The 16782-nt window shown below is 39.7% G+C and overlaps 2 protein-coding genes across 2 annotated transcripts in view; both read left to right on the forward strand.

The window, feature by feature from the left end:
• Positions 1 to 6211, forward strand: part of rapgef5a (Rap guanine nucleotide exchange factor (GEF) 5a) — a 42198-nt gene extending 35987 nt beyond the window's left edge. The window contains 7 exon segments of the mRNA XM_034545786.1: positions 148 to 326; positions 443 to 533; positions 612 to 662; positions 807 to 894; positions 1017 to 1081; positions 2269 to 2323; positions 2705 to 6211. Of these exon segments, the coding sequence (XP_034401677.1) occupies positions 148 to 326; positions 443 to 533; positions 612 to 662; positions 807 to 894; positions 1017 to 1081; positions 2269 to 2323; positions 2705 to 2823 (648 nt within the window). The 3' untranslated portion in view covers positions 2824 to 6211.
• A 2663-nt stretch (positions 6212 to 8874) lies between these two features.
• cdca7b (cell division cycle associated 7b) lies at positions 8875 to 16592 on the forward strand. The gene is made up of 10 exons (XM_034545067.1): positions 8875 to 9181; positions 10451 to 10600; positions 10783 to 10877; positions 11790 to 12030; positions 12158 to 12220; positions 13338 to 13520; positions 14125 to 14277; positions 14377 to 14526; positions 15489 to 15625; positions 16144 to 16592. Exons 1-10 carry the CDS (start codon positions 9164 to 9166, stop codon positions 16163 to 16165), a joined length of 1212 nt encoding a protein of 403 aa, XP_034400958.1. The 5' UTR covers positions 8875 to 9163; the 3' UTR covers positions 16166 to 16592.
• Positions 16593 to 16782: the final 190 nt, after the last annotated feature.

Genomic DNA, 16782 nt, shown 5'->3' on the forward strand with positions numbered 1-16782 from the left:
TTTGGGGAGTTTTTGACTGTCGGTTAGACAAAACAAGCAATATCAAGATGTCACCTTGGGCTCTGAAAATGGGAACAGATATTTTTGGCCGTTCCTCTAAAAAGCTTGATGTCTTTCACTCACACTCTCCCCTCCATCCACATGCAGCAAGAGCTCGCTTACTACACCCTCAGCCGCGTTCCCGGTACCGGCCACACGGCAGCGCTCTCAGTGCTGCTGCAGCGCTGTAATGAGGTCCAGCAGTGGGTCATGTCGGAGGTGCTCATGTGTGTGTCACTCAACAAGAGAGTACAGCTGCTTAAGAAATTCATCAAGATCGCAGCTCAGTAAGATCACACAGATACTCCCTCTCAGAAATATGCACAAATAAAAGTGCATGTATCAAACACATTAAGATGTCTATGCACTGTGATGTATTTGTTTTACATGTGTGTGTCTGTAGTTGTAAAGCCCAAAGAAATTTGAACTCTGCATTTGCCATCATCATGGGTTTAAACACAGCATCTGTAAGCCGACTCAACCAAACCTGGGAGGTAAGTGTTTGCATTGCTGCGTTTAGTGTATTTATCCAAGGGCTTTAAACTGGATGCTGATCAAACCCCTTCTTTCAGAAATGTCCGGGGAAGTTCAAGAAGCTTTTCTCAGAGTTGGAGCTCATCACGGTGAGACTTAATCAACAGAGATGAAAATAGATGCAAAACTAGAAATATGTTCCTCTTTTTTTGACTTCATAATCTCTCCTTTTCCAATGCTTCCCTTTTTCTCTGTTTTCTATCTTTCTTTGTCTTCCTCTCATATTTCTTCAGGATCCATCTCTGAACCACAAAGCCTATAGGGAAGCCTTCAAGAAGATGAAGCCTCCCAAGATCCCTTTCATGCCTCTTCTCCTGAAAGGTATAATCTCTAACCCCTCCACACACACACACACACACACACACACACACACACACACACATAGACACTTAATTGCTTTTGTTGAATGAACCAATGATGAAACACTTGTTCTCTGCTTCTAGATATCACATTCATCCATGAGGGAAATAAGACCTTCCACGACAACCTGGTCAACTTTGAGAAGCTGGTAAGTTGAGTATTTTTTTAAAGTCAAAAAGGTTTTTTAAGTCACACAGATAAGGCCACATATTAAAATGATTTTAAAAGATCATTGAAATTAGATGAGTGAAGCGATTGTTTAAATTGTGATCTAGTAACTACATTCATAACAAGACAAGTTGCATCAACAGATGACTGATTGATCACATTAATAGTAGATGCAGTCATTTATAGCTCTCTGTTGCAGTTTTCCTTTAATTCACCCATTCACACACATAGATGGCAGCATGCTAAGATGCAAAGATGATGGCTTAACCAGCGGGAGTAATTTGCAGTTCAGTGTCTTGCCCAAGGGTACTTTGAGATGTGGACTGGGGATCTAACTGCCAACCTAGTGATTAGGGGACGACCATCTCTACCTACTGAGCCACAGCTGCTCTCATCACATGTTTGCTTCACAGTGATTAATCAGAGCATATTGTCGCGTAAAATAAGTTTTAATTTTGTTTTTATTGATAAAACAAAAGGCCATTATCTGTTGCTGATGCGTGAGGAAAAAAAGTCACCGCTGCACAGCAGGAAAGACACAGATGGAAGTTTGATAGCCACAAGTTGAACACACATTTTACCCAATGGAGTGTGCATTGAAAATTCCAGGGAAGCCTTGGTATGTGTATTATGTGGCCAGTCACCAGGCAAAGGGATCACTGCGTTATTTGTTTTAATGAACAGACATGGGTTGCTTTAAATGCTGCCAACTTTAACTCAAATCACTCCTGGGTATTAGGAGGAGAAAGCAATCAAAACAAAATCAATGGCTAGCTAATCAGTTCTGTCTGATAAAAAGCATATTTCACATTAGTGCAAAAGAAGTACATTTGTTAGGTATGCTGCAAGAGACAGTGACCAATGATGGAGAAGTCAGAGTGCTGTTACAGATCAACGAGTTAATTGATTGATCTACATATGGGAAATTTACAGAGACCGAGCTCTGTTATGCTATGGTTCCATGTTTTCTCTGCTAACTTTCACCTCAATGCACCTCAATTACTGTTGCATGTTTACAGTATGCACAATAAGGTCAAAGGGTCAGTAGGTAAAAGCTGAGGTAGCATGTTGGTCTATTTTTTTATTAAAAACTTCTGAGATGTTATTTATATTGATAGTAAATAGAGCTGCAAGGATAAGTGAACATGTCCTCTCTTAAACCAACAGCATATGATCGCAGACACAGTGAGAATGATTCGCCACTGCCAAAGCGACCAGCCAGGTGAGTCTTCCCCCTGGAATTCTGTTGGTGAAATGATCCGAACATCACAAATTACTAGAAAGGCTGAGCCTGGGGCTCTCCAGGCTCCTTCCTGTTGTGAAAAACTGTTAATTTTGAATTGAGTATTGTCGCTCGGATCAATTCATTGTGAGGAATCTGACGCCACCTATCGCTGAGTGTGTGTACTGCACCTGTACCACTCAGTCCTCTCTTACAGTTTCTAAGCAACCATTTCCAGACTTTTCTTTTATGCTCTTTATATGGCCATAATACAGTCTGTGTTTGTACCAAATGTGTGTGAGTGTGTGTGTTCTCCTGCAGTGAATAACTCTGTTGTGGGACTAATGTGCGTGTTTTGTGTGCGTGTTTTGTGTCTCTTAGGCAACGAGGTAATCGGGGTCGACAGTGCGGAGGTGAGGGCGAGCGTTCATTACCTGCACATTATCGACAATCAACAGACGCTTTTCGAGCTGTCGCACAAGCTCGAGCCACGCGCTTAAAGACAGACGCACACAAACCCTCACAGACGCACAAAAGCAAACACACTGGACACAGTGGAAACGCTAGCACCGAGTGTGTGTGACATGGAGAACGCGTTTCCCCACACTGACACATACACTGCAACGAAGTCACACCACCAGCTGGGGTGCCAAGTGGACTGTAAGGTGCCATGTAGACCCATGAAGACCGGTTCCCTAAAGGCTTTATAACCCTGATCATGTCTTTATAAAGGAGATATGGTTAAAAGATTTAAGTCCCTACATGCTTTGGGAGGAGATGCAGCAGCAAGACGGAGGGTGCCAAATGGAGACGAAGAGAATAAGAGTTTGTATAATTAGTTTGTACAGTATCTATTGGACTGAATAGTTTTGTTATTGTGATAGTTTTTTGGTTATTTATGAGCCTGTTTCACAGGTGGAATGTTTCTTTATTTCTGTTTTTCAAGTCTCGTACAGCCCCCTGGAGGCCAACAAGGACATAACAGCCTTTTCCTCAGTTACAAACACCGAACAATCTGTAGACGAGTTAAATGTGTTTATTACCTAATGGCCACAATCTTCCCCATCACTGGTCTCATATAATTTCATCTGCATATCACATACCTGCCTCAAGATGCATGCATATCCAGGATACATGCCATAGTTGTTTAGGCGTATGATGTGGAGCTTTTTTCTGGTTATTGTGTTGTAGCATATTATGTAAAGCAAGCAGCAACCAGGGCCGGAGCAGTACAACACGTTAACATACTGACATCTTTTTCCCTTTTTCTCACTGAGGTTTTTGCCTGAAAATGTGCAGCCTCAGTGAGGGACAAAAGGTGCAACGTCAACAGTGTCTGGCATGTGAAGGAGGCTTTGTGAGAGGTTTTTATTGACTGACTGATGTTGGAAACACTCAAACGGTCCTGAACATGCCAGAGTTCATAAACTTTGGATGAGTAGTGAATGGTTTTTGGTTCTCCTTTACGTTTTAGAGTCCTGTTTGACACTCCTCATGCGCTCTTCTCTATAATGTTTTTAGATAAGGATCATTTTACATTGTATATAATATGGACCTATATATTTTTCAGTGCCAAATGTCACAACGAGTCCTGCAGCATAGATAAACTGTAGATCTCTTTTTTTTTTTTACCACAGAATTAGATTTTCTTGGTTGAGCCCTGATATGACGTCTGATCTGCGATCATGTAAAACAGATAAGACTGCTCGCAAAGATGCTTTCTGACATTACAATGACTGGTTTCAAGGTATGTGATGGTATCACACTCTCATTGGGTTGCTATGGAAACATAGCCCCATCACAGAGCTATTTTTCTTCTTCTTTTTTTTAAGTTAAGCGCCACAGACCTTTGCTAGGACAAAGCTTTATTCAAGAAAATCATGTTCGTGAGGAGATTTCTTTATTCATTCTTACTGAAAATACCCTTCAATCAGAAGTTGCCTTGTGTAAACTGTCTGGTAAAACCAACACAGGGTGTGGACAGAATAATGGAAGCACAAGGGCACAGGCCGGTATAGTAAAACCTTCTCGCTCTCTCTCAGCTTTGGTTCACCCAACAATTTCACTCTTAGCATCCTTTCTGAACCAAACATATCCTTAAAAACAGCTTCTATTTGTAATTAAAATCACTGAGGGACTCGTCTTGTCTTGTTGCTAATCTCAGTCTGTCGTCACCGGGAAAGAAATGCAGCATGGAATGAGGAGAATCGTTCAGAAATCATATTTGAGTGACAATACATACATACAAATTGAAGACGCACCTTCTAAAACCACAACATCACATCTGACTGACCTTTTTAGTGTTTTAGTGTTATTTTGTCCTTGCCCTGTACAGTGTATGTTCATGCATAGCCAGTCACTCCAGTGGTACATTTCTGCTGTGGTAACATCCAAAGGCTAATAACTCTTAAATGTTCTGTAGCAGTGCATGTCCTGCATTGTTTGGATGGTTATAACTCACAGGGCCAAAGTGCAATACAGTAGTAATGTTGTTGCCACAAATGTCATCATTTCAGCACTAAGCCTTTCAGGGCACATATTGTCTCTCTTCTGCAGATCTTAATGAATCAAATGGACACGGGAGGACCGGGAACTCCCAAACATCTTTAGCGCCAAAAACATCTTTTGGTTCGTTGTCAGAAAAATATCAGAGACGATCTCGAGACTCACGTCTAACTATGATTTGTGTGTTATGAGCATCTTAGTCCCTGTGCTTTAAAAACAGACCTATTGTCACTGACACGTCTGATGGTCACCCACATTGATTAATACATTGAAAACTTACTTGAAAGATTTCTTGGGCAATTTAAGTATTTAAATGTATGCGGATGTAGGATTAAGTGTTACATGTGAATCTTGAGATTGTTTCTCTCCAGGAGTTACTCATATCCACAAATATTTCATAAACCATTGAAGATTATAAGAAAAAATAAAATAGGTAGATTCCCCCTTTAAAGGGAGACTATTTAACTTTTGCTGTCTAAATTGTGCTAACAGTAGCCAACAGACCAAGTAAGGCTGTCCTGTAGCAGCAAAACTCTTGAGGGCGTTGACTTGATTTCATTGTTTGGAAGTTGCGTCGTTTCATTTTGAAGATTCTTTGACTGCTAAAGCGGAGAAATATGAGCCATGGTCTGTTCATATTCAGTGTCATAGAAATGCCTTGTTGTAGTTATTTTTACTATTTACCTGTAGATGACACACACATGCACACATACACCTCTGCTCATTGTGTTTAAAGAGCAGTATACTTGTGCTTTATTACTTATTTATTGTAATATATTGTTTATTTATGTATTTTCGAGGTGACAAAAATTCATGTGCCATGTTCAGAGATTCATAAATGTGTCAGTTCATTCTCGATGAGACAACACGTTTGTGGTTTGAAGCTGCAACGCTGGAATGTAAAAGTACTTGTAGTTATGTTTTGTGGTCACTTGAGAGCAGTAGAAGAGCACGTTGGTGTGATGACGCTCTTCTCGTTCCTCTGGTGTCGAATGCTGCAGCGGACAGGAAACCAACAAAAAGGTGTATTTAGTGTTTTATCGGCCGTAGTCATGACTGTAAAGTTACGTTTTTTTAAAGAAATGTTGTTTAAAACCTGTTTGCATGTTAAAACAAAACACACAAAGTTCACAATGCTTAGAGAGGATACATTGAAGGCTTTGTACTATTGTAATATTGTTGATGTGTAAATATATGCCCATGTTTGGTATGTTGTTATTATTTATCAGTTGTAAATGAAAAATTAGTCAGTCACAAAGCAATACGTCTCCCCTCGTGTCCCCTCAACCTTCTGACAGCTGAAGCCACATGTCTTTTCTAAAGCTGCGTTTTACTATGTCAACATTTGACTGAAAAATAATAAATGATAGGTTTTATGTGACATCTATGGGTGAGCTTGTCTTTCTTTGGCTTATGTTCAGATACTGTATGGTTGTGTACAAGTGAACATGTCTTTGACCATTGATATCACACCAACAGTGCAGACATCCTCTGAAGCATATCAAATAAGCTTGAGCTGCATTCAACATACACACATTCATGAAGCACATGGTCTTATCATTTCAAATAGAGTACTTGTTTGACATCATTTTGATCTTGGGGAGTGCCTCAGCATAGTTTTCTTGTGTTTCTCTGCCTTTGCCTCTCCTGCCGTGTCCCCTGTTGGTCTCTCTGTGTTTGTGTGTGTCGTTCCTGACCTGCCGTCAGCCTGGATCCCTGTTCCCTGAGCCCAGCTCGTCACCTCTCCACGAGTTAAACCGCGGCTCTTCACACATCTCGTGCCAGATTGTTGTGGTGATCACGGCACATAGTTTGTCGCTCTAATGTATGCAATCAGAGTTATTTATTCTCACTGTTTGATTGACCTGACTGTACCCTGTTTCCTTTCCCCCCGGGATCATTCCCTTCTAACACTCCTGCCTTTCTTAACTACCAAAACCCCGAGCTGTCACACTACATGACTGCTGTGTTCAGAAGTCATTTCAATAACCTTCATTATCATAAATGTTGGACATTTTTCCAAATATTTCTAATTTCTACGTTACCTACATGTTGACCTGAGCACTAATAATGAACCCCTCTGAATTGGGACTTTCTGAACATACAGTATCACATGAACTACCTTAACTGTAACTGTCTAGACATGACAGTATAATTAACACTGTTTCAGCCTACAGCAGAAGTGACCAAGGGAGAAACCACATCACTGACCACATCTCTGCTCCATAATCTACTCTGAACACCATACAATGAGATGGTAAAGGGATGATTTTCCTCTGAAAAATAAATATGGGCATGTGTCAGATCCAGTCTGGGTGAGTCAGTCATGGGGAGAAGAAGGAGTGCTAGAAGAGGAGCTGAGGAAACAGAAATAGCAAAGATTGCATCCAGCAATGAGTACAGGTGAACAAGTCTAAAAGTGGGATCCCACATTTATCATTTGTTCACCATTTCATAAAAAGTGTATGATTATTTTCTTTTGTTGGAAGAGGGACCAACAATATTTCCTCAAAAAGTATACATAAAACACAAAGTTGAACACATTCTTTAAAAAAAGGTGAACAACCACTTATGCCTTGACAGTTATATTTCATTGAAGAGTTATTGGGAATTCATTCGATACCAGTAAACTGCACATAATCCCTGACTATTAAAAGCAGATAAAACAAAACAGTATTAAAAGTTTAAACTATACATCCTTGAAAAAAAAAAAACAGGATGAAAGTTATTGAGGGAGAAGGGCATAACAAGAGGGGAACAGTGAGAGGAAATGAGAGAAGGAGGAAAGGATGGAGAGGAGACCATTTCAATTTGAAAGACTAATTGTGGACTTTAAGCTAAAGAGTTTGCAGTGGAGGGAAAGGCAGAACAGTTTTGCAATGTGTAAACTGTTTGCCTGTCTCATCGGTGCTGATTCCAGCTGGCATGAACTATGATACCAGGCGGTAAACACTCCCTTTGTGTGTGTGTGTGTGTGTGTGTGTGTGTGTGTGTGTGTGTGTGTGTGTGTGTGTGTGCGTGTGTGTGTGGAGAGGAAGTCTGGTCAGCGTTGGTTTCCTGACGCTGCTAACCCCTATTATTTCGCAGTCATCCTGACGTGTATTTTACCCAGCAGGCTTCTGACAACTAAACAACAGTAATGAATGTAGTAATGAAGGTGGTGAGACAAACAGAATGCATAGGCGGGGATGCAGGTGGTGTGTAATTGTCACTCTTGGAAATGAATACAATTGACCCATGTATTTGGGTTGTAGCCAGGCTTTAAACAAATAATCATGTCATAGACCTTTGCTCCCTTCCCCTGGTTTTAGCTACATTATCTGTATTTCTGTTTTACAAATTGGCGGTAGAAATGCATTTATCTGAGCTTAGCCTAAAGACTAGGAACAGGGGAAATGGCTAGCCTGTCCAACGAAAACAAAATAGGCCTATAACTCTGAAGCTCACTTATTATCAAATTTGTTCAATACAATGTTCCAGACTAAAACATGTACTGAAGTAATTCTTGCTCTGTGAAGAAGGAAGGAGTAAAGTTACTGAGCCTGGCCAAATACAACATATGGTATATATTCCAGGAAACTCCATCAAAAACTAATTTTTTTAAATTCCACCAGCAGAAAATCCTCTCAAAAGATTAGGCCATGCCTGAAAGTCAGTGGTGGTGATAATGCGTTGCCTCTGTAATGTTGTATAATAAGAGCATAAATTGAAATAAAGGTACAAGTAACCAAACTCAAAATGGAATTTACATACATAGTTATATTTCCCCAATGCTAAAAGCCTGTTTATGTTTATTTTATGCAGCCTTTATTTAGCCAGGAAGGTACCAGTGAGTCCTCAGGAATAATACTAAATAATTTGTGTCTACAACTCAATGGCAGACACAAAGAAACCAACAGACCCAACGGCAAAATCCCTGTAGTTTTCTATAATACCCTGATTATTAGGCCCTTACTTGATTCTCCTCATGTTCTCATAGATTACCACGCCCATTTGACTTTTTCGCGCGAACGGGTGGACTGCACCATTGCCAGTGTGGGGGGGACTGTGAAGAGAGACTACTTCTAAACACAGATAGAAACCTCTTTATTGAAAAATGTAAGGTAGCAAGGGCTATCTTACATCCTATGTCTGTTAGTGGAGCCTCTAAGTTCAAACTGTTGGACTTAACTACTCACTAATGTATAAGGCCAACAATAACGAAACCCCTACTTTGGCAACGACTAGTATTCTCTCGTGGTTAATTTTTAAACCCACTGCTACTCGTTGGGTTTCGTGCTACAAGACAAAAGTTCCTGTTGAACGGAAATTTGCAGATAAACGGAGATTAAAAAAATGACCCTCACGTCAAAGGTAAGCGGCAGAAAAATGGTCGCTTAAATGTAGCGCGAGCATGTTGTTTTTTTGTTGAAGAAAAGTCACAGCGAGTCAAAATGAACACACTTGTTAAGTTAACGTTGTTGCCTTGGCCTGAATCTAGCTGGCCCATTGATACATTCATGTCTTTCTCCTTCGTTTTTCTGCTGTTTAGTCCTGTAACCCAGAAACCCTCCCATTCTGTTAGTTATGTCTTGAACGCTATTTGCTAATCCTCTCTACTCTTTGTTTTGCCCTGGTTTGGCCAGCTAGCCTGCACGTGAGCTACTTTACATCGATGTTCAGGTGATCTATTGAACTGTAACCTGATGCTCAAAGTCAAAGAGTGCACGTTCAGTGTTCTGTCAAGCAGCTGCGTAGGTGGGTCCAATCTGTGTCGCCCTCCTCTTGGGAGGTTCAGAGGTCAACACCCCTGGGTTGTTCAGCAGATATCAACAAATGGACCAGACACAGCATGGCTCTATTTTACCTAATACAAATGTATTGCAATTGCTTATTAAGATGATTTTTGAACTGATGACTTGCTCATAAAGCCTGCTACTCAAAATTAAACATGTTCTGGTCCTTAGACCGCTGCTGTGATGGTGTAGACAGTATCTTAATTATATATTCATATACATGCATTAACCATATATAATATAGCTCAAAATATTTCCTAATTTTGTGAAATAACTATGTGATGTGATATATTTTCTGTATATGATTACCGTCATCCAATATGCCCCATATAGTGGATGGGGTCCCACTTCGAAACCCTTATGATGCATATTTGGTTTTAATAAGGTCATAATTAATTTTTAATTACTTATTTATTCCAAACGCCACATTGGGGTCTTTGGGACCCTACACTATGAGGAAGTATAGCCAATGTATATAAAGTTTAGGTGTCTGTTCCTTTCCTTCTTGGTGAAAGTCAGTTTTACTCACTGTGTATCCTTGAGCTCTAACGAGATGAGTGCTATTCTTCCTCTTAAAACATTTGCTCAGCCGATTATTTTTTAGCCAGTATTACATCCATGTTTTCTACTATGGCGTCTTCTCTCCTGTCTTTGCATTGCAGTATATATTGGCTTGTTACCGTTACCTGTTGATTAGTGGAATAGTGTGACACCCGTGGCAGGACTGTGTACCGTGTCACGAAAGAAACTAAACAGGGACCCACTCATAGAAAAACAAGTCAAAAACGCCCTCTCATCTATTCCACCAAACCAAGTTTAATGTGATTGTTAATTTGTCTGCCAACAGGCTCCGTGTTTCAAATCCAAGTTTATCACTGCTGAGCTGGCTCGTCTGTTCAGCCAGTCAGACAGTGAGGAGGAGTTTGAAGGTTTCAGTGAGGAGGAGGAGGAAGAAGAGGAGAGGAGATCTTTTACCAAACGACAAAAAAAGACCACGGTATGAACTGTATTATTAATAATAATACATTTTATTTATATAGCGCTTTTCAAAAGACACTTGACAGACACTAAAATCATCATAAAAGAGCTACACAACAAACAAAATATAGAACACACGTTAAATTAGCTGTCAAACAAACTACAGATTAAATGCTTTTTATTCTCTCTGGTTTTCTCCAGCTGGTGGATTCAGACAGCGACGTGGACACAGGCTTCTACTCTGATGGCGAGGATGCCCCCCCACGAAAGAGAAGGAGTCTTTTAGTTGCCCTCAGGTGTGTGTCTGTGTCAGTCAATTGGTAAATAAGCCAGCGGCTAGTTTTTTTTTTCACTTTTCTTTAACGTAATGATGATCGCTGAATCGCAGTATGTTGGAAGACCTACATCCATGTGTTTGTTTATGTATAATATCCATAAGTGCTGCTAGCATACACAAATAGTCTGATGTATTTGCACTACAAAATGCAACATAAACCTACATAATGTGTCTTTAACAGAAGGCAACCTCCGGTTCTGAAATGTGAAATCAATGAGGAAGTGCCTTAAACTTACATTCTGGCCACCCAAACATGATTCAAACTCACTTATCTCAGTGAACATTGTAAACATGAGTTTATGAGTCAGCAGTTTCAAGTTTTCTTCAAAACAGCATGATGTTTATTTTGTAACTTTTACTCCCATTTAGATTAAAATAGACGATAATGCAGGGTATGCTTTAGGGGGCGTGGCTACTTGTGATTGACAGGTCTCAGCCAGGGCCGTAAACAGCATCTCTACCACGGCGTCACTCTTCTGCAGTCCAAATATAGTAAATTCTGTTCACTAGTTGCAAGGCTTCAAAAAGTTTTTGGTCTTGAACAGGCAAAGCGAAGTGAACGCTCGCCTCTTATTGCGGGTACCGCTGTAACTACTCGTGAGGTTATTTATTTGTGTCACATTTGATGTCTCAAATCCTCATCAGGCAGAAATAAAGAGGCATTTATCAAAAATATAAAAGGTTAATGGGGCACCCTATTGCTACTTTCTACTGTACTCATTATATTGCCAAAGAGACCATGTCAAAAACATATATATATATATATATATATATATATATATATATATATATATATATATATATATATATATATATATATATATATATATATATATAATGTGTTGATTCCTATATTAATCGTTTTCCTCAGGTTTCCCGTCAAAAGACTGTCTACCGCCAAACAGGAACTAAAAGAGAAAAATGTCAAAAAGCCAGTCAAAGAAACTCCTCCTTTACCAAGAACCAGAGGAAGGCAAAGGATGAAGCAGCAGCAACAGGATGAAAAAGAGGAGGAGGAGGAGGAGGAAGAGGAGGAGGAAAAAGACAAAGACAAAGAGGAGTCTCAGAGCCTACAGAAACGAGACAAGAACATCCAGGAAAACAAGGCCATGGTAATGAACCCTTACAAACGTTGGTGTTTTCTCCATATTGTGACAAACTGTGTGATCTGTGTACTAAAATGCTATTCATCCTTCCTTTATTACATGTATTTTACTCTTCTCTGCTGTTGTCTTTCAGCTAGCTAAGCTGTTTGCTGATCTGAGCACCATGGCTGACTTGAGCCTGCCCACCACCCCTCAAGTGAGTATACTCACCCGCACCAGTTTCGCACAACCATAGACTTTGGTTGCAGACTGTTTAGTTCAAAGAGATTTACAGTGAGTTCATTCAAACTCAATCTGTGTGTCAATTTTTTATTGAAAAAGACCACATGTTTATTTAGGTTTCAACGTGTTTGCGTAAAATAGTGATTATTTATGTGTTGTTTTATGTTGTGTATACCAGGGACAAATGCGACATACCATAGCAATTACAGCCTCAGCTAATCCACAATACCCTTCCCGACATCCCTACAAAATACACCACATGTAACAAGGAGAAATACACAGGACACAAACAATGCTAGAATTAAACCTTTTATACAATTTAAAAAGAGTTCCTATTTTTAATTTGAGACATGAAGAAAAGTGAAAGCAACTATTACAATAATGTTCAAATATGTTTGTGATTAAGTGAAACTAAATAACTAGAAGTAATCAATATTAACTCATCAGATCATCTTGTATGTTAAACCGGGTTGAAAGGAGGGCCATGGCGTTTGAGTTTACTGAGACATGGTGCAATCTTCAAGTACACAAACTTAATCAAACACATTTTAAATGTTTTTGTTTTGTTTTTTTAATACCAGGGTTCAAGGCTTTTATGTTTGGGAAATGTTTGCTTTTTTTTTTTTTAAGGTTAGGAATATGCTTGAACTTGAATACGCTCCTTGAAAAATACATGACTGTTTCATCTACACAATCACTCATGTAAACCCCAAAAATATTTTAATATTTTAAAAGAAACTATCCCAACGCCCTATTTGTTTGATGTCTCCTGGCGACTCACACAAGACGCAGAGCGAATCAGAGCTAGATCGACTGACATGGGCGCCGAAAGAATTTTTTTTTTCTGCTCTCAGTTTTAGCCACATGCAAGGCTATTGTTTTAATGGCAACTGACTGGCTAACGAAAACATTTATACATTCTTACTTCATATGCAATTGCAAAAAAATAGATTAAAGAGTGTTACAATATTAGATTTAAAAGGGAGAACAACATTATCTTGAAAAGCTTTACAAACCCTATAATACAATTTACTGTTTTGTGTTTTTAAAGAGACAGATTTGTAAACACTGTCTTTGATTTATTTACGCAGAAGAAGAAGCGGGCATCAGAGAAAGGGACGGCACGGAAACGCAAGTTTGAACCAGAGATTGGGTCAGAGAGGAGGAACCCGTCTCGTAAGGCTCGTCCTCCTGAGAACTTTGCAGTGGAGGAGAAGAGCGAGCCACTCAGCATCAGAAATCCCCGGACTGTAGACATCAGGAGACTGGTGGAGGTACAATATGCAACACACACTTCACTCTTCACCGCATGCCCCCAGATCTCCCTAGAGGGTACGATATACTGTAATATATATATATATATATATATATATATATATATATATATATATATATATATTGTTGCCCTCGATGGACTGGCGGCCTGTCCAGGGTGTCCCCTGCCTTCGCCCTATGTCAGCTGGGATAGGCTCCAGTGCCCCCGCGACCCTAATGAGGATAAGCGGTATTGAAAATGGATGGATGGATGGATATATATTGTTCTGAAATGGGCCATTCTGTATAATGAGTACTTTTAATGCTAAAACTTTTGTACTTTTACTTAAGTAACATTTTGGATGCAGGACTTTTAATTGTAACAGATTATTTTTACATTGTGCTACTTAAGTAAATTATCTGAGTACTTCGTCCACCACTGTGCTCAATTAAACAATGTAATTGCCCAGCCCAAAGAATATTTTCCGTGAAGTAATTTGTACATTTGAAATTCACAATTACAATCGGTTATATAGTCAACTTTATTCCCAGCAGGCATTCTACAAATAAAATCAAAACAAAACCATTATTATTATCTGCAATCTGTCGGTTGTGATTGGGCAGGTGGACGAGGATGTTGGTAAGAAAAATAAAAGGAGGAGGAGCCACAGCTCCAGGAGGAGCCACTTTGAGGTAAGGTCAGTTGACGACATCACCCAAGAAGACCTGGACAACATAGCGTGCCGTGCGAAAGACAAGATCTGGGACAAAGAGAATGTGAGTCACCTCAGGCTTTTACCCATTTAATGGCCTTGGTACTGCATTGTACTGTCAGGTTTAGTGCGTTTCTTAACTGGCTGTCATTCATTATTTCAGGGCAGCTCGTGTCACCAGTGCAGACAGAAGACGCTGGACACCAAGACAGTGTGTCGCAGCGGTTTCTGTGTGGGGGGCAAAGGTCAGTTCTGCGGGCCATGCCTGAAGAACCGCTACGGAGAGGAAGTACGCGATGTGCTGCTAGACCCGGTCAGTGCGATCACACACGTTAACTCTTCATTTCTCTCACTTTGGACTAAACTTGAGATGAATGTGGGTGTCGTCAGAAGAAAAACAAAGCCCATTAAATCTTAAATTAAAAGCAGATTAAAAACCTGTTTGTCTTGTTTTTGGATCCAGTTACTTTATATGAAAAGCTATTGCTGGTTCTTACGGGACAATTCAAATTAAATAATATGTAGCAGGCTAGAATACAATTTGCAACAAAGTTGCATTCAATATAATTACAGCACTTTATTATATGTTGTTATGCTATCTTGATGCGTTTGGTGTTTCAAAGAGTATTCCTCTAAAATGTATATTAACCTTTATCTTTACACAATAAGATAATATTCTTAATGTTTGTGGGGGTTTTTTTCACCTTGCTGTTAGGATTTTTAAAATATGTTTTTAAAAGGAGAATCCGAAAGGATAAATACATTTTCAGTTCTACTGAACTTTTCATATTTTCAAACACCCTGAATCTCGTTGGAAACATATTGGATTCAGTTTACAGTTTTGATCAAAAGCTGAACTGAGTATTCAACAGAAGAGCTGTGAGCCATAGCTGAACAAAGCAAAGAGCACCACCTACAGAAACGTCCACTTAATTTCTGGCAAAATTCTGCAGAATGTATTAATCACTTTTCAGATGCAAGCATGTTTGCTTGCGTCTGAAAATCATATATGTTCCCAGAAGTAGCAAAAGCAGGAGATTTGAAAATGTTTGAGACTTGAGTGTTGAAGGAAGTAGAGTCACTACTCCTTCGTGTTGGTAGGACTCTCTGGCCTGGGAGCTGCAGAGAGGAACATCTGGAATACCCTCCTCAGCCTGCTGCCCTGGATAAACAACATGAAAATGGATTGTTGGACGGGACATAACACCTCAACAGGGGTTCACTTGTGCAAGAGGGTAACAACAGTGTTGTTAAATCTGGACATTTTCTCCGTAGACGTGGTCGTGCCCCATCTGCCGAGAGATGTGTAACTGCAGTCTGTGTCGTAAGAAGGAGGGCCGCTGTGCTACCGGCATCCTGGTGGGATTGGCCCGCTACAACGGCCACGACAATGTCCATGGGTATCTGGAGAGGTACGTCACTTCATTCTCATTGTTACAGACCTGGATGGGATTTCCCTAAAAGTGCCATGATGTGAACATTTTAGGAATCTAATCAAGAACATATGTGCAGTCAGTGTAAACTAACTGTTGGGAAATGTCTGTGCTACTGCACTGCGCATGGAATTAGGAAAATAAAAATATACTAAATTAAGCCAATTCTACAGATTGTTTTTTGAGTGCACAGTTTCTAAAAAGGCCTCACTAGACAAATTAAAGTGATGACTAGTCATTTAAACAATTAGACTTAAATTAATATCCAATATAAACAGGGAGGATTTGATGAATAAACCTTTTGGGTTTGTGTCAAATGTTAGGACGTTACTTTGGGCTCTGAGAAATTGCAATGGGTGTTTTTTAATTGATCTGATATTTAAGACTAAAGTGTTTATTGATTAGTTGGAAAAAATACTTTCAGGTCAATAATGACTAATGATTAGTTGCAGAACTATTGTGACCGCAGCTCATGTTTTGTTTTGTCTCCATTGCAGCATTCAGAGGGATCTGCAGTAGAGTCCAGAGAGAAGAACGGGGAGGAGAACCTGTTCGTACAGCTAATACCCTAGAACTCATTCTAATGTACATATTTAGGTTTAGAGCAACTTTTTATATTTAACTAGAGAAACAAAAGCATGAATATGTTGTCTTTTTATTTTACCTTAACAAGGCGCACACACTGTTAATATGTTTTATATCTCCTGGTTTAAGGCTTCATAAGATGAAGGGACATGTTTGTTGTTTTTAAGACACTCCCTTTGAGTTGTATAATTTCCTTTCAATATTCCCACTGTTAATTTTAAATAGAACAAATGTATGGTATGGATGCAAAAATAACCTTTTTATATACCAACTACTTTTTTAAAAAGTTGCTAACTTTACAGCATTGTTGTTGTTCTCAGTCCATTGTAAATTCTAATAAAGAATGGCATTGTATAAATGATTTGCCAGGCTAACATTATTGTACACTGTGTGTGTGTGTGTGGGGGGGGGGGGGGGGGGGGGGGGGGGGGGGGTCAGGTCTAGGTCAACTGTTGCTCCTGACCAGGTAGGCAGGGGTCACAGCACAGTCGGAGGTCAACCTGAGGTCACTGAATCTACATGTGAATATCCTCCATGTGACTGAGAAACGT

This window comes from Cyclopterus lumpus, chromosome 11, assembly GCF_009769545.1.
Source record: "Cyclopterus lumpus isolate fCycLum1 chromosome 11, fCycLum1.pri, whole genome shotgun sequence".
Lineage (NCBI taxonomy): Eukaryota > Metazoa > Chordata > Actinopteri > Perciformes > Cyclopteridae > Cyclopterus > Cyclopterus lumpus.